The 25000-nt window shown below is 45.0% G+C and overlaps 3 protein-coding genes across 4 annotated transcripts in view; 2 read left to right on the top strand and 1 right to left on the bottom strand.

Moving 5' to 3' along the window:
- mcc (MCC regulator of WNT signaling pathway) overlaps positions 1-1835 on the top strand; it is a 133468-nt gene extending 131633 nt beyond the window's left edge. The window contains exon 20 of the mRNA XM_042059983.1: positions 1-1835. This exon is cut by the window's left edge and continues 728 nt beyond it. The gene's annotated coding sequence lies outside the window, so the exon portion shown is untranslated.
- A 367-nt stretch (positions 1836-2202) lies between these two features.
- On the bottom strand, positions 2203-21301 carry ppp1cc (protein phosphatase 1, catalytic subunit, gamma isozyme). The gene is made up of 7 exons (XM_042058654.1): positions 21044-21301; positions 11737-11868; positions 10942-11172; positions 7478-7582; positions 6280-6503; positions 4412-4546; positions 2203-4041 (listed from the first exon to the last, which is right to left on the bottom strand). The coding sequence occupies exons 1-7, from the start codon at positions 21096-21098 to the stop codon at positions 3952-3954; spliced, it is 972 nt and encodes a 323-aa protein (XP_041914588.1). The 5' UTR covers positions 21099-21301; the 3' UTR covers positions 2203-3951.
- Positions 21302-22706: 1405 nt separating this feature from the next.
- Positions 22707-25000, top strand: part of LOC121681040 (coiled-coil domain-containing protein 63-like) — a 5129-nt gene continuing 2835 nt past the window's right edge. Inside the window, exons 1-6 of one of the 2 annotated variants that reach the window (XM_042060655.1) lie at positions 22707-22822; positions 22936-23098; positions 23323-23445; positions 23977-24158; positions 24333-24517; positions 24611-24828. In XM_042060655.1, the coding sequence (XP_041916589.1) occupies positions 22970-23098; positions 23323-23445; positions 23977-24158; positions 24333-24517; positions 24611-24828 (837 nt within the window). In that variant the 5' untranslated portion in view covers positions 22707-22822; positions 22936-22969. Of the gene's footprint in view, positions 22823-22882; positions 23099-23322; positions 23446-23976; positions 24159-24332; positions 24518-24610; positions 24829-25000 lie in introns of those variants that run through there. The other variant, XM_042060654.1, reaches the window with a different exon arrangement.

The following is a 25000-nucleotide window of genomic DNA, read 5'->3' as shown; positions in this document are numbered from 1 at the left end:
TTCAGACACAAGTCTACGCCATTCTTTTTCAGGACAAAAAAAGAAAACGGCCAACCACGCTCAGTGACCAGCTCAGCCTCACACTAGCAGTACCTCACCTGAGAGAAATAGTTTTGCTTACACACTGTTTGTATCTACCAGTGAGTTTCTTCCATACAAACCAAGGCCTTTTCTGCCCTGAAGCAACCAGTCAGAGGTGGTTTGCTAGAGCTACACAAGACAAAACAGTAGGGAGTCTACAATCAACTCATTTAGTCAGTTGCAGATATATTTGGGTCCTATTGAAGTTTGAATGGATTGCAATAATTCAAACATCCAGTATTATCAATCTTTTTTTTATAAAGAAATTTCCTTTAACATTTTCAGCAGTAGCTACAGTATTATATGTTGACTTGACCTTGTCAGGGAGAACACTGACTGTAATTTTCTTAAATATTCAGTTACCTTAAAGGGAGACAAGCACACCACTTGCACACATACAGTACACTGAAACTGCTTCAAATGCAAAAACAGTAGGCTTGGAAGAGTTTAGCTCATGAATGTTGGATTGAGAATGTAGCCTATTTCGTGAAAGCACAGCAATACACCCAAACCAGTGATGCAATAGCAGAGGATATTCAGTCAAAGAATATCTCTCTTTCTTATCTCAGAATTCACACAAGCCAGCTTTACTAAAATTACAGTCCAGTTTAGAGTTAGAAGACCTGTTTCTTTTTTGTACATGCTCCTTGTTTAGGAAGCTGAAATGTTAAACAACTAAACAAGCAATATTGTTTAGCCCAAATGTTCTTTCTGTAACTGCACTCTGAGCCGAACACGACAGATAAATGCAGATTTAAAAAAAAATGTAAAAATTAAATAAACACAATTTGTTGAAAGAAATGGACACCATTGTTTCCAGGACACCTTAGTAGACGTGTCTAGCAGTCACTGAGTTTCTTTGGCATAAGAAATTAAGTTCAGCCATACTGTACTGTAAAACTCTTTGAAGCGGTTTGTCCTTCTTTTTCATTCATTCAGTACTGGTCACCCCCTCTCCAGGCCATACATGTTCTTAGGTGACCAGAGCAGTTCTCTCACATAGCCAGACCCCTGTCACCACATTGCCTTATTTCAACTTCTTTTCTTGTAAATTCTTTCAACCAGACCTCGGCCTTTACCAGTGGCTGCTGTGCTTTCACAAAACCGACACGCTCCTGTTTTTTTTTTTACTCTCCTTTTACTCAAAGCATTTACAGGCTTCCCTTAAGATCTGGTAGTGTCCAGATCCAGCTGTGTCAGTCATCTCCAAACACAAATGGGTGTTCTGATGCTCTGCCAGTTAATTTACTGTGTAGGTCAAGGAAACGACACATCTGTCCTGTCCAGGACAGTCATACTAGTTTAAGAGCAACAGGCAGAGATCTTTAAGCTCTCCCAGATAATCTACTTCCCAGCTGTAAAATGTTACGGACAGTTCGACCACTGGGGATAAGTCTACACACTCATCACAAAGCAACTTGTCTCAGCTGTGAAGACTTATTGAGCAGTTCATGTGTTATAGAAATGGAATTCATGTGGTTAAAAACTAATGTCTGGCCTGTTACAGGATTGTCAAATGCACTTCTTTGCATAAAAAGCAAAACTGCAGCAAGAAACTAACCTTTCCCCTTCTTAGCAAACAAGGACGGCTGAAAGTGAGTTCAGCTGTGGGATGGGGAATGATCATCTAATTTTGCACAGATCTGTTTTTTTTTTCTCTCAAATCTTTGCAATCATCGTTTTATTTTACTATAGAATGTATTTGTTTATATAATAAATGAATAAAATCAATTAAAAGGAACTGACTGACCAAACATCATTAAAGTGTGAAGTTTAGTACATGTACTAATCGTGTGATATATTTTGTGTTTGCGCTTGTCAATGAAATTCAAGATAGACCCACAGAAATGTAACTGCAAGCACCTATGTACACATCTAATCATGTCATATCCTCTGCCAACAGATGGCACTGTTGCTCAGACATTGTATATCTGGCCATGCCCATTTTCACCTTCCCACAGCATCACAACAGGTTTGCATATACCAGCGGTGACATTCATCTGATCAAAGGTCAAGTTTGTTTTGTTTATTCCACGACTGTCGAATAGAATCCAGTAGTATTGCATTGCCCCCTCCCCCCCTCTTTCCGTCTACCGTTATTTAACCAAGTAATACAATTACTTCTATGTGGAAATCTGAGTTTTATTGCCAAGACTGAACAAAAGTTGTTTTTCTGAGTTGTACAGCAGGTTTAAGGTGAGACATGAGATGAACAGGAGATAAGAAAAGAGAGAGAGAGAAAAAAGCATGACAAAAGAAATCTTGAGTTTGGATTTTAAAAAGTTAAATACCTGATGGACAGCTACATCATGGTGGGCATGCTGAAACACGCATGCCAGAAGAGAGAGAGAGAGAGAGAAAAAGAGAGAGATTGGCAGAAAGAGAGAGAAGGCAGTGTGCCTAAAAGTCCTAACATTTCTAAAGACTAGATGCATGCAACATAAAAGTCCTCCTGGAGATATCGTTGTCGCCTTCCGTCATCATCCGCATGCCCAAACAGGATGCAGGAAAAAAAACAAACAAAAAAAAAAAAAAAACTTCTGGAGGCATGACATGCCTCATCGGTGAGTCCCAAAGAACACAACATGAGAAGCAGTAGCAGAAGAAGAAACAAGGCATCATGTTATAAGATGGACATGAAAACAGTACTTAAGATCTACAATGACCGCATTGGACAGACCAAGTGTGTTTCCGATCTGAAGTGTCTCAGCTGTGCTTCAAACAAACCCACCAACTTCCTTTGATGGATTATAAAAAAAAATTAGCAGAGGGAGCGTACATCCATAGGAAGAGTGCTACAACCAAAACTCATGGTGAAGAAGGAAAATGAAAATCCTAAAAAAACAAACAAACAAAACGCACTGCCAACGATGGCTTCCAAAAAATTAAGAAAAATAAAATACAAATATAAAACAAGCCAACGACTTTCAAAAATATATTTGACGAGAGCAAAATGGTAGCCCAAATCCCATGGCACGAACACCAGGCAGAAACAAAAAGGTGAAAGGCCTAGAAATCTACATGAGGGAAAAATGAAGTCGAAAATGACAGCCTCTTGCGTTTCAGAAAAGCTATTCTGCTTTGCTTCATGCTAAAGTGAACACACTGAGTATGGTTTGATCACAGTGGTTTGAACAACTACATTTGGGAGCAATAGAAGTACGGGTCATTTTTCTGTTTTTTTTTTCTCCTTTTTCGTTTTCTTTTTGTTTACGGTTTCTTCTTCCTGTCGTCTGTTCGGCTGGAGCTCTGGAGTGTTCAAAGGTCCTGCGGGGCGAGTGTGAGGTCTTTCCCAGCCACAGAGCGGAGCGCTTCAAAGCGTGATTCCTGCCATCCTGCTGCCAGCAAGCGTGCGAGTGTGTGTGTGAATGGAAGTGTGTCGTGTGTGTGTGTGTGTGTGTGTGTGTGTGTTTGTGAAATGGTGCTGGAGACTGAAATGCTCGATCCTGAAGTATTCAAGGTTAGAAAAAGCCATTTAAGTCTCTGGAGATTTACCAAAATGAAAAATGAGCCAATTACATTAAAAACAAAACAAACAAAAAAAGGAAACTATACAATGTGCCCCCACCCACCCCACATCCCATGACCTCCCCGTCTCATTCTGTGGAGCAGTGTGGTCTTTTTCGTGGGTCGCTGCAAAAATTAAAAAAAAAAAAAAACGTGGACGGAACACAAAAGAGGGGGAAACAAAAAACAAAGAGGAAAATAAAAAGGCAGTCGACAGTTCGAGTGAGTTCAAGCGACCACTAAAAAGAACCAAGAGGGAAAAGTGGAGCTCCAAGCAGACAGATGAAGACCACATGAGAAGAGTCCAGCATGGCCAACACGTTCGGGTCATGACCCCCGATGCCCGCGGGGGCGGTGGGCCCCTCATTTCTTCGCCTGCTTGGTCACCATGTTCCTGGGCGGGGTCACTGGACGGCTGGAGTTGGGCTTCTTCTTCTCCGCTGGCTTCAAGATCTGTCCCATGACACAGAGACACCGTTAGAAAGCTGTGAGTATGAATGTGTGTGACAAGAGTAGACAAGTGTGTTAGTGGGTGTGGGTGTGTGTGTGTGTGTGTGTGTGAGATTCACATGTACACAAAAGGAAGCTTCACAAGTGTTGACTTGCTCCTAGTAGTTCCCTGTGATGCCCAGCAGCCTTACCCAGCCTGACTAACACAGTGGAAACTGAGCTCATCTACAGCCTCCAACATTAATGCCTCATCACCTCAGCTTTCTTCACACCACAGCATAATGTGGAAAAACACTCACACTTCCCTAACGTACATATGAACGTGTGTGTGTGTGTGTGTGTGTGTGTGTGTGTGTGTGTGTGTCCCACATACCTGGAAAGAGCACATGAGCGTCTCATCCACACTCATCATGGCTCCAGCGTTGTCGAACTCTCCACAGTAGTTGGGTGCAGAGAAGAGAGTCACCAGCTGCCTCTTGGCAAAGAACTCGTAACCATCCTCGACCACCTGCAGGGGGCGCCAGAGACGAGGGGAGTCAGGGCGAGGGGTGGCAACTGAAGCAGCAACACCCCAGAAACTGGGCCAGAGCTTGCGCTCCCTCACACAGACACACTTAAAGCTTAGCGAAGGCAAAGTTTAAAAGGAGGGTTTAGTATTATTTGGCAACTTGAGCCACCACACACACACACAAACACACATACACACAGACACACACAGTCTGTGGCACCTAAACTGGGATACCAGAAAACTCTGGAGACAAGCGGTCACAACGACACACAAACAGAGCTCTGTTGCATCCTGTAACATCAGCGGTTCCAGCCTGAGTCTAGGGGGGAAATTGGCACTGGGCACTGCTGGCCTTGTCTGACCCCACAGACTGGCCTTGGTGTGGGAGGCCTGGGACGGGACAGAGAAGCCTCCCTGGAGGATGTCGTTAGCGCCACGCCAGTTATGTTCAGAGCTCCAACGGACAGACTACTGGTCCTCCGCGCTCTGACCTCCTGCCTGTATCAGCTGGGCACAATACTGACGCAAGTCCTGATCTCACACACACACACACACACGTGTCTGCGGAATGTTCAAGCATCTGTTTTATAATTCCAATTAAGGGTCAAGGTTTCACGCTGTGAAAACATTGCTTGTTAAGAGTGGGCAAGGTCCAGTGCTAAAACAGCCCAGCAGTTAAAGCATAGCAACGCCGATGGCAGTTATGGGAAGTTTCGTGGACGCACCTGAGCTCCAGGGACACACACAAACAGACACACACACACACACACACCTGGTGAAGCAGGGGAGAGCTGGAGCACTTCAGGTCAAAGGTCACACTTTTAAAAATGGGACAGATTACAGTATAATCTGGGGTTTTGTGTTTGTGAATGTATGAGTGTGTGTGCGCTCCTGTGAGAAAGTGTGTGTGTGTGTGGCCGTGAGAATGTTTGTACAGGGCAGCATTAGTACAAACAGTCCATAACCAAGTCTTATTTGACCTCTATGCCAAGCTCTTTGTGTCTCTCTGCCTGTCAGGCATGCGTGCGTGCGCTCACACACACACACACACACACACACACACACACCTGCACCGTGCCTCTAATCTCAGCCCCAAACCCAGATTAGGTATCAGTCACAGAGGAGCCCAGGATTACAGCCCAATCCCATCCCACTCCACACACACACACACACACAATCATGGGTGTGAGGCTGTGAGCATGTGAGTGTCAGGCGTGTCCCTCAGTCCAAGATGTGCGGCTATACGTGCACATACGGCATCGGCCTTTATTAAGTGTGCGTACAGGTTTAGGGTTCATGGCCGTTAGTGTGAGGTGTCCAGTACTGCTGGAGTTGATATGAGCGTGTCTGCAGCGAGCCAATTGTGCAGGAGCGCTTTGAGTGTGTCTGAGTGTACATATGTAATATTAATTAATATATATATATATATATATATATATATATATATATATATATATATATATATATATATATATATATATATATATTAGATAGATAGATATTGATCACGATAAATTTGCATTAGATACACCAATTCAGTATAGATTTAGTAGATCAATTTAGCACAATTTAGCATAGATTAATATAGTATAGATTTCATCTCAATAAATAAATTAGGTCCAAGAGGAAACTTTTAGTGTAGTGCAGTTACAATCAAGTGTGTCTGTGTGTGTGTGTGTGTGTGTGTGTGTGTGTGTGTTGGTACAAGTACATAAATTCCGCCTCTCTCTCACCTGATGTGCCCGACAGATGAGGTCCAGGTCGTGCTTGTGCAGGAACTTAGCCACCACTTCGGCTCCGAACGTGAAAGAGACGCCGCGGTCGTTCTCGCCCCAGCCCAGCACGTCCTTGTCCGGGTCGGACCACAGCAGGTCGCACAGCAGGCCTTGGTCCGGCACGTCGGTGGGGCGCATGATGCGCCTGATCTGCTCCATGGACTGCAGGTCAGGGGACAGGCCTGCAGAAGACAAACAACAGGGGGCACCACCCTTAGACAAAGGCACCTTCACATAAAATGGGGCTTTGGGGGTGACCCTTTGGACCCCCATTGTATCCCATCAGCCAGGGCACCACTAAGCCCCTCCATCCACTGTCATATCCTGAGGCCTCCAAGCCAGCCAAGGCCATAGGCTCTTGATTGCTGGAGTGGTCTAATGTGGAGCTAAATGAGACAGTGCTAATGGGGCTCTGCTAACGACTACAGCTGCCCTGGCACATAGGAGACTCTGGCACTAACACTGGAAAGAATACAACTCTAGATAGGTGTTGAGTGAGGGTGTAGAGGGAGGCTAGTTGGATGGATGGTGGTCCTATTTCCTTTCACCCGGAGATTGAGAAGTTCATTTGTCTCTGATGACTTGACAATAAAATGTCTATTAACAGATCTGTATTTGTGTGTACATCTGTGTGTACATCTGTGTGTTCTTGTGTGTATGTGTGTGTGGCTGAAACCCAAAGTGAGCCCGGAGGACTACGGACTAAAGACTCACAGACTTAATTGATCTCAGGTGCTGAGTGAGTGAGTGTGTGAGGCCACATGGGCTCAGATAGGTATAAATGGGATTGGGACAGCACCTCACAAGATCACATGTTACCGTGGCGATGTTTAATAACAAAGACGTTGCTGACACTTGCACCATGCACGCGTCGATTTCCGGATTTCGCTATGGTTTCTGCGCTAAACGTCACAACGCTTTGAACTGTGGGTAATTCCATCTGGTGAAGTCTGCACCGATGCAGACTCACGGAAAGGGCTCGGTAAGTGTGTACTCAAACCCTCACACCCTTTGAAATGTGACATTTGGACAGCCCTAAGCCCTTACAAATTTCGTGAGAACGCGCTACAAGGTCTGTGAGTCCGAACTTTGAGATTGTGTGTGTGTGTGTGTGTCTCAGGTGGCGATTTGAAGGGCTCGAGGGAAACACACTCACCTCCATGGCAGCAAAAGATCTTCTCATCCACAATGGCAGCGATGGGGAGGCAGTTGAAGCAGTCGGTGAAGGTCTTCCAGAGCTTGATATTGTAGCGTCTTTTGCCTGATGATGAAAATGACACACAACACAAACACACACATTAGCTTATCTTCTATATATCTGACCAAGGTGCCATTGTCTGCCTTTCCCTTAGAGGGCAGGTGAATCAGCAGTCTAATCCACCTGCGTCCAGACAAGAGGTGAGCTCCAAGGAGCCAGCTCACCCAGTAGCACACACACACTCAGCCTTTTACAGCCTTAACAGCCACTAACTTTAATAGCAGCTACGTGGATTCACATAAAGATGGCTTTGAGTGGTTTCATGACCAATAGATTGTGTATAGCTAGTGACCTTAAAGAAATACAGAGCTGAAATGAACTGCAGCAGTGCGTATAAGCCCAAGACATGTACGCCCACTTCTACCATAAACAAAAGCCCTTAGAAGGGTCTTTTTAGTGAAGATATCTGCACTGATCTTGACAGGATTTCCACAGGTATAGCTCCTGCAGCTGGCTATCTCTCCATGGGGACATCCCAACACTGACAGTGCGGTCTCGGTAGACCCAACCCTCCGCTGCAGTGAGCTCGCCAAGCGCTCAACGCCTCGCAAGGCTGGGAGTGCTGCAAGGTGAACAGCCTCTCCAACAGCACTGGAGTCTAAAAATAATCTCGCATACACACACACACACTCAACTCACAGCTCACCTCTGTAGCACACACTGATTTATGAGGCACGGGCGCAAATGCGCACACACACACACACACACAGAGACTGCGGCCGTGTTCAATAATTCATGGTGGAGACTGGCCCGAGAGCTTAGCTGTCACAACGCTCATTTCAAACTCGCACAAATCACTGGGCTGTACTGATGACAATCTGCTCAGTTGTCTCCGGGTGTGTGCGTGCGTCATCACGCTTGCAGACGGTAAATCTGGGGAGGGAGGCCATTGCAAAGCTACGGGGGAGAGTGAGTGTGTCCTCATCTCACCACCATGTATATTCAAAGTTCTTTAGTCTCTAAGTGAGCAAAGTATAATAATCTCCCTTTAATAAAATAAGCTTATAAGCTCAAGTTTCAACACTATTCCACTATCCATAACAAACTCAACTCGCGCACACACACACTCCTGGAAACTTTCTTACTGTTAGATAATCACTTCAGACTTGATACTCAATGACTTAAAACTACATTGAAAAAAATAACAATACAATGACCATCATGTTGGCCATGCAGAAGATAGACCACATTCCCCAGTTGTCTTTGGCACTAGTGTGGTCACGATACCAAAATTATGACTTCGATACGATACCTACCATAAATATCACGATGCTCGATACTAAAACGATACTACAGGGAAATCCTAAGATATCTGGAGAAGAAAGGACTCATACCTCCTCCAAGTGTATTGGGTCATTTATGTTGAATTCGGTGCACTTTTGTAGTGTGCAGGTCAATTCTTGGTTCTAAACTTCCATTGTGGTCTGTTACATTGTGTTGTGTTTTGGCAATGAAGTAGCTTTAAATAGCCAAACTAGGCTAGATCAAGGTCAGTGTTGAAACTACTGCATGCAGAGGGGCCTAATCTTTAGGCCATCTGATGTACAGTATAGGCTACCCTAGGCCTTCCCGTGTTCATGGGATTTCTTTGACCGTTGCAAAGGAAAAAATGTGAGTCTTCTTTGCGCCTAGTGTACAAGGCGTACAAGTCTTCGTCAGATAGGCCTACCATTACCTGTTGCAATATATCTGTGTGCATTCCTACATTACGTCCATTTCTTTGATAGCATGATTTGCTACCACGTAACAATAAGCCGTTTCTAAGACGTTAGTATATTTTTTTTACACTGTAGGAATCACATACTACAACATATATTCATACCAACACGATGAAATTCGTGACTACAGAGTTTTATTTTAGCATGGGTTTCCTCCGTAAAAAAAGACCTGCATGTAACTTCACAGCATGCGGTTAAAATCCTTAAATTCACGGATGTGTTTTGGCTTTATTTTTTGGCAAAAAACGTTGCTCTTAACAGCCGCCAGTCTTTGAGAAGACGTGAAATATCCACTGGAATTTTGTTTCTTTCTATTACACCTGACAGGGAATCCTTGTTATGTGGCTAAGCTGCTGCCTAGCAGGTAAAACACGTTTAAATTGATATATTTATTAGCTAGAAATGATGCCACATGTCTACATTCAATGCTATTTATGCCACTTCGAAAGCTTGTTTAGATCAAAGATTCTAGATACAGTGATTCTGGAGCAGCATGGAAACGCTACGTCACACTTCGGGACTCTATTATTATTAGGACTCAACGCGTACGGTAATATGCTGTGGGCTTTAATTAGCGCATTTCGGGTAGCCTATCCAACATCTGGGCAATAATTATTGAACAAATTGCAGTCTACATGCCATGACAAATATTACCAGTAGTACTGACCGAACATGAAATAGATTGTTTACAAGTTATGGTAATGATATTCTGGCGTGAACATTGCGCTTTCATCACGTTAGCACCCTATGATTAGGCTACAGCTCGTTATGTCTCGTCAAAATGATTACCTCGTTATGTCTCGTCAAAATTCATTGACGAAGGAAGGTTCGCTTTATCCAGAGAACCATAGGCCTACTCGTTTCACTTAGGCTAGACTAAAACAGAAGAGAAGAACTTGGCACTAACCATGTAGTCGTGTTTTCTATAGCATATTCGTTAATCTGTCGTTCTTTGAACTCTTTAAAAATGTTGGGATATGTCTGCGAGGTGTTTAGCCATGCGTAGCCTAGGCTACTGCTTATAAATGACAAACATTTTACAAACGGGCCTCTGTGTACCTGATGGCTTGCCTTCACGACTCCCCCTGATGGCTTGCCTTCACGACTCCCCCTGATGGCTTGCCTTCACGACTCCCCCTGATGGCTTGCCTTCACGACTCCCCCTGATGGCTTGCCTTCACGACTCCCCCTGATGGCTTGCCTTCACGACTCCCCCTGATGGCTTGCCTTCACTACTCCCGATGTATCCCATATAGTTCCAGATTTCACTTCACCTTTTGTTTTATCCACAAGGCAGAGGACTGTCGGCAAAGAACTTTGCTGACGTTAGCTGCCACTCACTCACTCAGAGATGCCTGCTTGACACGCCCACTTGCCTAGATGCGTACAAGGAGCAGTGAGAGCAGCAGTTCACACAGACGCAGAACGTTATTATTTTAATAAAGTATCGATTCTAAAAACGTCGGAAATCGAATCGTTTTTTGCGTGAAGGCATCGTGATACCTTTTTAGTATCGATACATCGTGCAACACTAATTGGCACCATCCCTCTAAAGCCCTGTTCTTCCCATCAGCCACCCTGTTCTTCCCATCAGCCACCCTGTTCTTCCCATCAGCCACCCTGTTCTTCCCACGGAGCACTCACACTCGTCGTAGAAGCCGTAGATGCGGTTGATGGAGGCGCACTCGTGGTTGCCGCGCAGCAGGAAGAAGTTCTCAGGGTACTTGATCTTGTAGGCCAGCAGCAGGCAGATGGTCTCCAGCGACTGCTTCCCTCGGTCCACGTAGTCGCCCAGGAACAGGTAGTTGCTCTCGGGCGGGTAGCCGCCGTACTCGAAGAGCCGCAGCAGGTCGTAGTACTGGCCGTGGATGTCTCCTGGAGAGAGAAGAGCGAGCAGGAGGGGTCAAAATCAGGGCAAGGGAGTGCTGGGAAACTAGAGAGAACGCCAGGAAGTGAATAAAAGACTAGCCAGGGGCCTCTGCTGAGGATGACTACATGATTTATACAGCTCAGATGTCTGGCAGAGGGCAAGGACCCTGTGGCACCAAGAGTGCATGATGTCATGGCTGCCGCTGCAAGCAGCACATGGATGACATAATGCAGCATGCCGACGATATTCAGCCTTCTGGGTAATTTTGTGTAGCTACAAGCCTCATACAAGGAAGCTATGAGGCCAAAGCAATGCCAGAGATCACTTCTGATTTCACATCTACGATGAAGGCAGAAGGTCTGTCAAGCATCTGAATTGCCCCTTCGTTTAGTCACTTCAATTGACGTCATCTCAGAGTCTCCCCCCAGGGCCGTTTGGCTGAAAAACTCAACCTTCCGTCATCTACAGTAGGTGCTTGGGTTCGCTTGCCCCAGGCTGTGGGTTCAACACCAGAATAAGTCATCTTATCAAGTAGGTGTGTGTGTGTGTGGTCCTTTACTGCTTCTCACCGCAGATCTTGAGTGGAGCCTCCAGCTCCAGCAGGATGGGCTGGCTCAGGAAGATCTCGCGGGATTTGAGACACAGCCCACGGATCTCATTCTCCTGGAGCTGAACATTCTTCCCCGGCTTTGATCCTCGCACTGCAGAGAGAAGGGGGGGGGGGGGCAAGAGAGAGAGAGAGAGAGAGAGACATATGAATGAGATAAACCAAAAAGCAATGATCCGTCTGTCTCTCTCCTCACTGTTTGGAATGTGAGACAAGCTTTGATAAGACGAGGACACAAGCAGAAAACCTTATCAGGCCTAATCACCTCTCTTCAAACAGAGCCGTGCTTTGCAGCATCCCGACAAAAACACGCCACACCTGCTGACTCACACACACACCCCCACCCACGCATTCTTCCGCTGTGCACTAGCATGATGTGCTGTGTCTCCCTCCCTCAGACCCAGTAGCTCTTACAAAGGCGTGAACATCTCCTTCTGGCAGGGTACAGAGCAACCCCAAACATCCCGCTGTGCCCAAAACATCCCCGATGATCTGCAGCAGAGAGAGATAAAAACATCTCCTGCTACTCAGCAGTCTGTCTCTTCTCTTTTTTAATAGGCGCTGCACATATTTCTCTGTCCTCTGTGGTACTATTTTAGTCCTCCTACAGATGCTGGCGTAGCAGTAAGATAAGGGAACAGTGTGTCTCCAAAATATCTGTTTACTCGCACCATTAACACCTACTCTGTGTGTGTGTGATTTTATTTATATATATATATATATATATATATATATATATATATATTAGACAAAAGCTGCTCCCTTTTGATGCCACAATACGCAGATCAAAGAGCCGCACTGCTGGGCCATATGACCCCAGCGCCCACCCACCCCCATGTGCCGTGCACTGCAAGGCTTCCACACACTCAGGCTGGTGAAACATTTAACACGCAGCTTCTGCACATGACAGCCAGTGAGACCCACTTCACCCGCCTCACATGGCACAGGAGAAGTAGGTTAGCATCTCAGAGAGAGAGAGAGAGAGAGAGAGAGAGAGAGAGAGAGAGAGAGAGAGAGAGAGAGAGAGAGAGAGAGAGAGAGGAGAGAGAGAGAGAGGAGAGAGAGAGAGAGAGAGAGAGAGAGAGAGAGAGAGAGAGAGAGAGAGAGAAAGAGAGAGAGAAAGAAAGATGTCTCAGAAGTGAGGAGAGGATTTCCATCTCTTTCCTTGTGGCAGAAAAGGAGGGATGGAAAGGGACACCGCGAGGAAAGGAGAACAAAAGAAGCAGGTAGTGAGAAGAGAAGAGGTGCTGCAGAAAGGCAGAAAGCCGTAAAAAAGGAAAGGTTCAGAAGTGAGAAGCCTCTCCAGCTCCCTCCTGTCATCAAAACAAGAGAGCAGGAGGCAGAGAGGGAGAACAGACTGGGCTCATACGAGAGGCACAGGGGGCAGAGAGAACAGGCTGGGCTCATACGAGAGACACAAGGGGCAGGAGGGGAGGGCGCCTTATAGCTCTGTTCAGTCTTCCTGTCTTCCTGGCTCCCAAGGGAGACGAGCAGAGGGGAGGAGGTGATCGGCGGAGCCGGCCGTGGCCTACTTCTGCTGTGTGTGTGCGTGTTGCGTGTGTGCGTGTGTGTGTGTGTGTGTGTGTGTGTGCGTGCGCGAGACGACAGCCCTGCTCTCTGAAGCTACCTCCTAATAGCAGAATCAGACCCCAGTACTTGGCTTCCGCAGTCAGCCGAGGACAGAACACCACAAGCGGGCTGCTTTCTGCATTAGTCCACTGACCACACACACTTTCCACATTAGTGCATCGACAGTCACTCACTTTCTAACACACACATAAATAGGATGTGTGGTGAGTATGTCTAGGTCAGGTGGACATTCGACACGCTGCTCAGTACAGAGAGGGGTAAACTCACTGCTGTGTCATTGTGATGACTAGATCATCCACCCCACCTCACCCCAAGTCACACTCTGCAGCAATCCAAGTGTCCAGTACTTTCCAAACTCATTTTCTGCACACACATGAATGCACTGTTAGTCACAGCCTGATAACTTATCTGTTTGTGCTATGCCTGTTTGTGTGTACGTGTGTGTGTGTTGGAAGCACACGCAGTCAGCTCCGAACTGCGACAGCGAAATGAGCAGCCAGCACCACCCCCGTCAGGGCCTGCCCGGGTCTATTTATACCCCTAGCAGAGGCAGGCGGTGACGGGGCATGACAGCTCAGACACGGCAGCTGGCCATCTCCAAGGTGGATTATGTCATCAAGCAAATTACTTTTTTTATTGTGTGTGCGTGGGATTAATGCAGAAAGGGGCCACCCATCGTCACCGCAGGATGAAAAGGGAAGAAAATAAACCCGCTCATTAAAACTCTAGGAGTTTCTCACGGCTCGCTTCGCTAATCAGATTAGGCCGAGGTGGGGACATGCAGAAAGGGACAGTCTGTGGACTGCCCCTCGCTCATGCCCAGCTCAAGCCTGGCATGAGTGTGTGTGTGTGGCATGGATGGCCAGACTACAAGAGAACGTGTGTGTGTGTGTGCGCGCGCATCATGGATGGCCAGACTACAAGAGAATATGTGTGTGTGTGTGTGTGTGTGTGTGTGTGTAGAGAAAAGTGGTTTAATCCATAAGCTCCAGACAGTTTGTATTTGTGGTTGGTCATACACTAGATAATGAGTGTTTGCTTAATGTAGTCACCTGATATAACTGAATAACGTTTGAGAACAGAGGTGAGTAAGGCATCTTATCAACCCAGGAAGTCGAAACTAGGCTAGAGCACTGATAACATGCAAAGTCAACTGGGGCCTATCAGTGTCTGGTTGGAGTGCTAACATTAGCATTAGCCTAGCAGAATGTGACGAGGCGGCGAGGAGGGAGGGGAGCAGCTGCAGAAGCTTCCCATAACACCCATCAATGGGGGAAAGCGCCGCTGCATTGCTGAGGCGCTTGTCATGCTGGGGATTGCATCGCAATCGCATGGTGGCTCTCGGTGTGAGCGATCCCACTCCCAGGAACGGCTGGCACATTCCACACCTCGCCTTTTCCTGAAACTAGTCGAGCGAGTGCGCACATGCACAGTCAGTGTGTGTGTGTGCAAACATGAACCACACACATAAACATAGTCTCTCCAACACAACAGTTCTCCACGGAGGGGAAGGACAGCCTTGAGGGCCTGCTCTCTGTTGTAAACAAACGCAGCGCTTATGAAGTTATAACTGCATTACAAGAACTGAGGCACAGTGTTGCACAACAAAAGGCATTTTGATAAGCTGCCGCAGGGGCAGTTCCTTAATCCACCCCCAACACTCCTTGGTACAGTTTCTGCCCGTTACCTACGGATTCTTGGTGGTGCTAATTGACTTCCTGTCTCTCTCCACACCTTCAGCTGTTCCTCTTCAGCGCCAGCGGCATCAAATATTTACTCTCCTCGGCTGTTGCCAGTTGCTATGCGTGCCACTGTGGCGGGTAAATAAATAAAGCTAGCATACCACAAATAGTCAGATCGGGTAGGGATGCACGATATATCGGCAACTGATATTATCGTACAATAAGTGAATTTTTTTTAAATTATTGTTCCAATAACAGAATTCCGGCCAATAATTTGCGTCAATATTTCTTTACTCCCCAATTTCCAAACTAGGCGTACGTAAAGGCTGTCTGGCTACACTGAGCTACTTGAGCTTGGTTGGCAATACTACTTCCTCAAAATAATGTCAGCGGTGTGGATGTATTTCACCATTCTAGCAAGATCTGTGGATCTGCGTTGAATCTGTGCACCTAAGCAGTGGAGTGGAGCTCTTATACCAGGGTTTCCCGCAGGAAATGTGTTAGTCAAGGTGGTAGGTCCCGGGAGAGGGGGGTGATTTGAGCGCGGAGCGCTTTTTAATTTAGAGGCCGGAGTGGCCGCTCTGTTCCACTCCCATACCGCTCACACCACGAGTCTGAGGCATGCCCACTAATAAAACCAAGACTGTTAAATTTCAAAGATATTGGCCATGTAGCCTAAGTTCGTTGATGGGGATGGAGTTAGCTAAATAATTTAGAAAGCATACGCATAGGCACGGATGGGCCTGGACGGGCCCGTCTATTGTCAGTCTTGCGCGTCCGATTAGACGCGCAAGTAAACACTGTGCTGAGAGCAGGTGGCTGTTTACTCGGCCGCTTCTCCCGTCAAATTCGCGTCAGGTCAATTTAGCTCCCCGGTCTCAAAGAACTAAGAGCAACGGCAATATATTTCACTCAGAACATTTATTTTAAAAGACTGCAACACGGATAGTGCAACAACAAACAAGATTGGCAACGTTAACTAAAGGGATCAGTCGGGATTAATTGGCAAAAGAACGAAAATGACAAATCATGCAGTCGGCTAAATATTTTAAACTTGCGCCAAACGGATGAACCCAGCATTGGTGCGTCGCATAAATTGAAACACAAATTGAAGCAACAACTTGATCATTGGACAACCCTACCACTAAACCTTTCCATAGGCATGCAACGTTTATGACATAAAAAGTGGAATATGAACGCATTTCATCACACCTGACAATTAAACGGAGCTGTGGCTGTTCGCGATTTGACTGATTCTTGAGAACGAGGAGCGAGATATTTGCACCGCTCAGCTCCGCTCACTAGCTCTGAATATCACATATGTAAAGATTATAAAATGTGATTATTTTTCGATTCATGACACGTTTCTTCTTATTTTTTTAATGCGTTCTGCGGAGAAGGGAGATTGGCGCTGGTCATGGTTTGGGTTTTTTTGACGTACTTAAGGCGGCAGGCTTGTTTTGCCAAGGCGGCCGCCTTGACTGCAAAGTGCTGCGAGAAACCCTGTATACAATTAGCCGTTCCAGAGTAATCCGGTTTTGAGCAAATGTCTACATGGTCTCCAACTTTTGGGCTTTTGGCTAAATACAAAATAAATGTTAAAAATATCGCCTAGATAACTGTAAATATTAAAACCAGAGTTTTTCAATGTAGTTTCACAAAATGCTAAGCATGCATATATTTAAAGTTTCTAAATGCTGAGCTGTGCTTAAATTGTTCAGTACATGATGAATAGAAAATAAATGGTAAATGGTAAATATAGCCTTGATACCTGTAAATATTTAAATCTGATGATGTACAGTATAGCTGGATCAAGTTGGATAGTTGGATTATAGGATGCTCCAGAACTCAAACCAACAGAGTCTAAAAGGAGTCACACCACTTTTATGACAAGACACTATGGTATGTGAATGTGGTTCTGTTGGCCTTTAGTTTTGTTGCTACTGTGCTTGGAGGACAGTTAGTAGGTTTATGGCAAAATTCAGCACATTTTAATAGTATTGCAATGCCAATAACCGTAACATTTTGGTTACTATTTATCATATCACCACATTTTCATACCGTTTCTCTAGTGGCTGGTAAAAAAGTTGAGTCGCTGGTAGAGTTTGGAATCCACCAGCCACAGTAGCAGGCGGACAAAATATTTCATTTCCATCTCTGGTGTGTGTGTGTGTGTTTGTGTGTAACTAATCTCTTAGTGAAGGTATCCGCATCATGTCTTAAAACATTTGCTTTCAAATGGGACCGAGTCTCATCTGACGAGGGTGTCAGTCACTTCACACTCTTCAACAACCCTTAGGCCAAGTTCACATTAGCCAAATGAAGAAGCCACTCCGCTATGATGTGGTGATGCCTTGTGACAGTCACCACTACACTACCGCAACACAGAAAGTAGAGACTCAACCAGACGGCCCTGGCCTCGGTGAGCCTCTCCCTTGTTGTACTTTCCCGGCTACCACCCTCAACCCCTGCTGCCCTCCACATTAATCCCGTGTTCCATCCCCTCATCTCCTGGCCCTCGGGAAACAGCACGAGCCGGTCCCGGAGCCAAACATGGATAATCCACGTGCAGGCTTGGTGCGTCCTTGCCTTCCTTTCTTAGTAAGGACGGGTGGGGTGGAGAGGAAGTGAAAACAAGACAGGTCCAGGTTTAAGAGACGTCAAGCAGAGGTCTGTAGTTGGGAGAGAAGATCTGCTACCTCTAAACCAGAGGAGAGATGCCGGGCTGGCCACCTTGTCGTTCCCACCCACCTTTAATGACCATCGCAGGGTGCGGTTATATAACGAGAGCAGATTAGGCTTCTACGGGAACGGCCCGTATCAAAGTGAGAGTACAAGACAAAGTGTGCACCTTAGGGCCCTCAGAGTTATGGCTGCTTAACTCTGGCCATAAAACTGAACAGCGGCTCAATTAAAAGTCTACTGCCCATGTCCTGGGTGCAGGCCTAACCTCTTTTACAGTGAAGTACAAAAATGTACACTATGAAATGATGATTACAGAACAAAGATAACAATGCCTTCTAAATAGGTCACAAACAAGATACAAGTGCAGCATAAGATTGCTTACAAAAGATTTATGAAGAGCTGTGAAGGCTTAGAATCATATTCCACCATGTGTGTTACTAATCACAGTTCACAAGATAAGAGAGATCACCGAATGCTAGCCTGACAAGTTGTGTACCAAGAAAGAGCAACTTGCACCCGCTTGTAAAATAGTGCACTTCCCATTTCTTGAATGCTAGAACCACAGGCACTGTTTACACTGATATCTGCTGACTACACAATGTGCTATTTTCTATTAACTTTCTAACAGTCTTCTGCTCAAATTATCCAAAAGGTTTAACAGTAGGGCTGGGACAACGCGTCAATAATACGTCGACGCAAAATATGCGCGTCAATTTGTCAGACCGAAAACGCGTGCTGCCAAATATTTTGAATTTTACACCTTAAGTGTTTCCCATACGTTGACTAATCTGTGGTATTGGCGCCACAAAATCAAAACCGGCCGTCACACATTGATGTTCTATGTTGTACTAAAAATTAAAGATAAGATAAAATCCTTTCATTGAGCTGCACTTTTTACGCACGCAGCCTTTCCCTGCCCCGCCCGCTCTCTCTCGTAACGAGCCTGCTGCCCCTCCTCTGCATGTGCATTGAACACAAAATATTCACGATTGTTGAAGGATTGTTGTCGTCTCGCTCCTCGTTCACAAGAAGCATTGCATAGAACACGGCTGGCTAAATTGCTATTAAATCCGCTTAACATCATGCCCATGCTGTGCAAATTTGTTCAAAACTGCTGCAGTCAAGTTAACTCTGCTAAGGTCTTATCACAACATAGTTCATTGAGGAGACTAAACTTAGTTAAGTTATGCAATCAAGCAGTATCTCAAAGCTAATGTTAGAATACTGTTTGGATGTTGAGTTTAGCATGCTTATACAGCTGCTTGTCAATTTCGTTACTCAGGGCTTATTTTATTGACTCTGACTGTTTGCAAAATCCCGATGTAAATGGAAAAGTGTTTTCCAAGACTCAAAAGTGCTTGTCCCAAGGAGAAGTACAAACTGTTATTTGAACTAACTACGTTATGAATTGCATCCATACATCAGCAGCATTTTAACTGCGTAGTCTTACAATTGCAAGGGAACGAACGTCTTAAAGTGACAGGCACTCAATTAGACCTATACACTCTACTGAACTGCTACCTCTGACTAAGAATGCATTACTTTGCACTTGTATAGTCTTTTATTTTGGAATTTTAAGAGCAATAAACATATATTGCAATGTTAAAGAATGTTAATGTTTTGTTCATTCAGATATATAAATCAACATGTATAAATTGCTATTAGTCAATTAATGGAGAGATAATCGATAATCAAATCTGACTGAAAAAATGAATCGTTAGATTAATCGATGCATCGAAAAAATAATTGCTAGATTAATCGTTTAAAAAATAATCGTTTATCCCAGCCCTATTTAACAGGTTTAGCTTTTCTAAAGATTCATGTATAGTTAGTCTATACAGCCCAGAGATTGCATTACTAGAGGGTCACATGGTGCATGCACACTGAATCACATTTTATGAAGTCAAAAACATATCAAGCTATCTAAATAGCAGAAGTGAAAAATGTTTTGGTCATTTCGACACTGAAGGGAGGTAACCCAACACACACACACACACACCTCATGGGATCAATACGGAGAACATGTCGACAGATTAACACAGGTACCCTACTGATTACCACGTTTTTAGACGACTGTACTCTGACCTAGGTGTAGAACAGATTCCGCTAAACCGAGGTGTGGATGTAGCACAAAAGTTTTAATGTCAAGATCACAGTTCTAATTAATAGGTCAACTAAAGGCACAGATCTAATTATCAGATTGGGAATTGTGCACCTACAGATGTGACCTCCATGTTAGAACATGAAGAGACACTTTCATTTTATATTGACGCAAATAGTCATTCAAGAACGAGATGCGCCTAAATACTTGTAGCGAACACACACACCAACCGCAGCCAAAGGAGGGCAACCCGAACGTCAATTTGGGTCGCTTCCCCCTGCAGTGCAACCGACACGTAGAAGGCTGTTCCTTCTGCCAGACTTGTATGACATGCCTCAAGAAAGTATTACAGTGGCTGTTAAGACGATAGTTCTAGCTATATCGAATCTACCTCTCCCAAATGGGATGATGTCATTCTACAACCTTGCGAAAGCTTCAATAAGCTAGTCCTCTGTGAGAGTCGACCAGCTCATTTCAATCGCAGGGATGTAGAAACATAGTTTTCAATATCTATGATGGTACCTTCAATGTAAACAAATTTAGCCGAGGGAATTTCGCGGGTTTAAAGAACCCTTGGGCTGCGTCAAATGTTAAGGGTTAATGTAAATGGCAGACGAACGATTGATCATAACCTGGCCGTTTAAAAGCAACTAACGTTAGGTTATTTATATTCCGAGAAGGAAGCATCCAATATGCTACTATTTCAATGGGAATTGGTTAGCGGATGGATTGCTAGCACATTTTAGCTAACATTAGCTTTATGGCTAGTGTGAAGGCAGCCAGACGTGTTTGGGAAATCCTGTTTCAATTTCTGGCATTTTAATAACCCTATAACCTACCACATACACGTATCCCGTTCATAATACAGGCGTTAATGGGACACAAAACGAACCAAAATTAAATACTAAATGTTAAGGTTTCCGAGTTGAAAGACCCAGATTGCTTAACGTTGTGGTTTACGGACAGTTGCTCATCATGGTGCCAAAGCGCTTGCTCGTCAGGTAGGGTGCCGTTAGCTAACTAGCAAGCTAGGTAGCAGTGTAGCAGCCACAGCTTCAGCAGTGGTGTACTTATTATCCATTTTCTGTTCCACTAGCTAAATATTACTAATACTTCAATGCAAACGAACATTTCAAGACGTTAGAAATGTAAGTAGAAAATGACCTATATAAAACACAGAATTAGGCAATACATATTCAACGTTAACCTACCTTCCAAGAGCCGCTGAATGATACTGTCTATGTTGAGCTTGTCGATGTCGGCCATCACGTTAGATTTTAATTTAGCTACCTAAACGGGACACTTTACACTTTTTAAATCCACGCCTTATATTAATAGATAAACCTAACCAATGTAAATTAGTTGTGCCAAAGTATCCGATGTTGTTTTAAGAGAACTCCGCAGTGCCGCTCCTTCAGAGCCGACTTTGAGATCACCAACCGGCGACGACAACTAGCTAGTGATGGTTGAGCTTGCGGAGCATAGACATAATATACATAGACGCCGCATCGACCGCTGCTCCCTACTAGCGCTGACGAGATTTGGAGCCGCCATCTTGGACCGGTCATCCACTCCACTCAGTGTAATCTGTTTGGCCGGTGCAATGAGCTGTCAGCACACTTAATTAATCATATCTCACTGAATACCGAACAGATTTTCACGCGGTTTTTTTTGCTGCAAAGGTCATACATGTAGCTATGATACAGGCCACATTGTTCGAAAATACAAAATACAACCAATAGTACGGTAATGTTAAATCTTACTTGTGAAAAGTAAATCCCCCGAGTATGGTCCGCCGATTTGAGCAGGAACATGCTGCACAGTGCTGTCATCTTGTGTTTTCTGCTGCAACGCAATGAGGAGTATGACCGGTCCAAGATGGCGGCCGCATTTCTTGTTTCCAGCAGCCAATGCGGCGTCTATGTATATTATGTCTATGTTGCGGAGTGATGCCGGCAGGCGGAGCGATATATGCATTGGGCGGGGAAGCAAACGCAAACCGAAGCACGCTGTTTTTCCTTGCGTACAAATTAGTACTCCTGCATTTCATGGTGCCCCAAAACTTATTTTAAGTGCTTGCGTGTTGTGTTTACAATATATGAAAGTCACTCTCCCCGTGCTTCCAGTGTGAGCGCACACAAACACAACAAAGTTATGTGAATGTCATGAACAGGAAATGTCATGTTATTACCAAAACCACGTGGCAGTGACAAATACCAGCCACTATTATGAGAATGCTTCATTTATCAGGGTACCCACAGGTCTCGTTCATTGTTCCTCTGCCTGCAGTGCTTTCTAAGAAGTGTCATTCGAAGAATAAGCTGCTCAAAAATGACAAACAACGCGCAGTTATGGAGTAACCGTGTTTGATTATCACATTCACCAATGATTCATGGCCGTATTTCATTCATGCTTATGTAATCTCCAGAAATAGGACTGAAAGAACAGATCCAACGAATATCTGGCTACTGTTATGTTTCACACTCTCTCAGCGCCACATGGTGCTACAAACGGTAGCCTACTGTACGGTAAACTAATGTGACATCCAACAATAGCCAGAACAGCATCGAGTGTCACAGCACCAATAGAAAAAGTGTCTCTTATATAAGGGGATCATCTTTTTCTGCACTTAAAGGGAGAGTTGTGCATATAAGCCGAGCATGGGCACGAGAACATGAAGACATTATTTTATCCTTCGGTAACACGCAGGCTTATCATTTCATATAATTTCATAATTATTTATTCTCTCACTAAACATAATCAGAAGTAGGCCTAGCCTAGTTTATGGGTACCATCCGAATGATGTAGCCTGATGTTGCCTAACTCATTCACATTATGCATTGCCTGAATTCGACTATTGCATCACAGTTATCGACTGGAGTTCTGGAATACTTATTTCTGCGCACGTTTAATTCAGTTTCCAGATGATGTAGAGTAGACCGTCTTCGCTGAAGAGATCAAGTAGGCCTAGGGCTTCTACTTCTAAAACGGTGAGAAACGTAATAGAAACCCTACGTCATGCATTTCAGTTTTATTATAACATAGGTATGGTGTACGTGTAGAGCCACTTGCTTAGACGATGCTAACGCTGCCACTCATACAGTTTCTTAACAGAACAAAAAGAAAGCAGGAAAAAAATGAATCCACTCAGCCTTCAGCCGAAAGAGACGCTTGTCGAGCAGCACCAGCGCCTCCTGCTGGAGACCGACAGTTATGTGGATCTTATTCGCACACAGAAAGAGAAAGTTGCCAAAGTGGAGGCCACGGTTGGTTTGGTTGGGACGCTTCACTCTGTTCACATGTTATTGTCTTGTGCTCCAGAGCAGGGTCAGAGTAGCTTGTCTTGATAAGATTGCCGTGTGACCCACATCTATTCACTTTAAGAGAACATGTGAAGTTCACATTGTGTCACACTGAACCCATACAAATGGGATAGATTGTGGTTTACACAAGCTCTTTTTTAAAGCAATATCTCTTTCCTGTCCTGCAGATGAAAGTAATGCAAAGCAAGATCTGGGAAAAGAAGAAGCAAATGGGAGGGCTGAGTGCCACCCTGAGCAGACCCCTTCAACAGATTAAACACATTCGCATCTTGGAGGACCGTCTCAACCAGGTCATAGCATACAACTGTTTTTGTACAGATACTAACACACAGGTATTGAAACCACAGTATATGACATGTGAATCTGGAGAGGTCATCATTCAGTTAATTGATGGTTTGGAAAATTTATATTTAATAATTAAATGTTTGGATTATATTTTTGGCCCATATAGAGAAGTGATAGCATAGATAGTTTCTCTATGCCATCAAACACCTTTGAGATGAACTAGAGATTGCGAGCCAGGGTTTTTTGTCCAAATCACTGCATTAACCACACCAATACCCTTGTGAATCGATCAGCAAATAACATCCTTCCCAAAAGAGTGGAAACTAAGGGAGTCCAACTCTGTATACCTACTGTATAGATTTAGAATGGGTTGTCATTGAGGTTCACACACACACACACACACACACACGCACACACACACACACACACACACACATATTCTGAATTCATTTTCTGACATGTAGCGTTTTCAACAAACAGGATATCTCTAGTTCTGTGGATGCCTTCATGATCCCTGCATGCTTGCTGTATTACAGACCACTACACGGTTTGACAAGCAGCTGTCTCGGAACAAGGCGCTGCGAGATGCCATTGACCACCTGTGCCAGCAGAGAGGGACGCTGGCCAGCATGTACCACCGGCTCAACAAAGAGCTGGCCATGCAGCACCATGTCATGGAGGAGCTGGTCGAGAAATCAGTTCAAGCCTATGACCAGAGGTGTGGGCAAGTGTGTGTTTTATGTGTGTGTGTGTGTGTGTGTGTACGTGTGTGCATGTCATTTCAAACTCAGATCGTCTGGCCCTGGAGGTCTTGCAGCTCTGTTTTGTTCGTGTTTGTCTTTTTCCCTAATTATACTCTCTCTCTCTCTCTCTCTCTCTGTGTGTATGACAGGTCAGAGGCACTGGCCCGTATGATGGCGGTGCGGGAGCGCAGTAAGAAAGAGGCTGCCCAGGCCCAGACGGAGATGACGGAGCTGCAGCGGGTCATCGATCACAAGGCGAAGCTCCGCACCTTCATGGCCCAGAAGTCCCAGGACTATGTGCCCTCAGTCGAGGATGAGGAGGCCAGGAAGAGAAGTATGAGCTGTCTTTCATCCATTATGTCATAACTTGTCAAAACCCAGTGACCAGTGTCCAGTGTCTGATGGTGGTGTTCCGTGATTGGTGCAGGGGCCGAGCAGTCTCAACTGGAGCGAATGGGAGGAGAGAGTCTAGAGACCTACCAGGCCGTGCACAAGCACATTGTGGCCATCACTGGAGAGAGGAACCTGCACAAGATTGCCAACACGTTTGTGGAGAACGAGGAGAAGAGCTTCGCCTACTTCAGCTACATCAACGAGCTGAACAACAGGAGCACCATGCTGCGGGATCGCATTAACAAGCTGAAGGTGAAAGACACGCACTAGAGCCAATCACAGAGAAGCATTAACAAGCTGAAGGTGAAAGACATGCACTAGAGCCAATCACAAAGAAGCAGAAATTACATGTTGCCTACATTCATCACACCAATCAAGCAATATCTGATGATCTTGATCTTCATATCCAGCGGTTAGCTTTGTG

This window comes from Alosa sapidissima, chromosome 13 (genome assembly GCF_018492685.1).
Source record: "Alosa sapidissima isolate fAloSap1 chromosome 13, fAloSap1.pri, whole genome shotgun sequence".
Lineage (NCBI taxonomy): Eukaryota > Metazoa > Chordata > Actinopteri > Clupeiformes > Clupeidae > Alosa > Alosa sapidissima.
Note: the sequence above shows the minus strand (reverse complement) of the source record. Positions and strands in the feature narration are given on the sequence as shown.

Excerpts from the sequence above, each read along its gene's own strand:
- ppp1cc (XM_042058654.1), bottom strand. The coding sequence starts at position 21,098 with ATGGCCGACATCGACAAGCTCAACATAGACAGTATCATTCAGCGGCTC. Across the intron at positions 11,173-11,736 it reads GGCTCCACTCAAGATCTGCG|GAGACATCCACGGCCAGTAC; the intron begins GTGAGAAGCAGT and ends TTCTCTCTCCAG. Across the intron at positions 7,583-10,941 it reads CTACGGCTTCTACGACGAGT|GCAAAAGACGCTACAATATC; the intron begins GTGAGTGCTCCG and ends TTTCATCATCAG.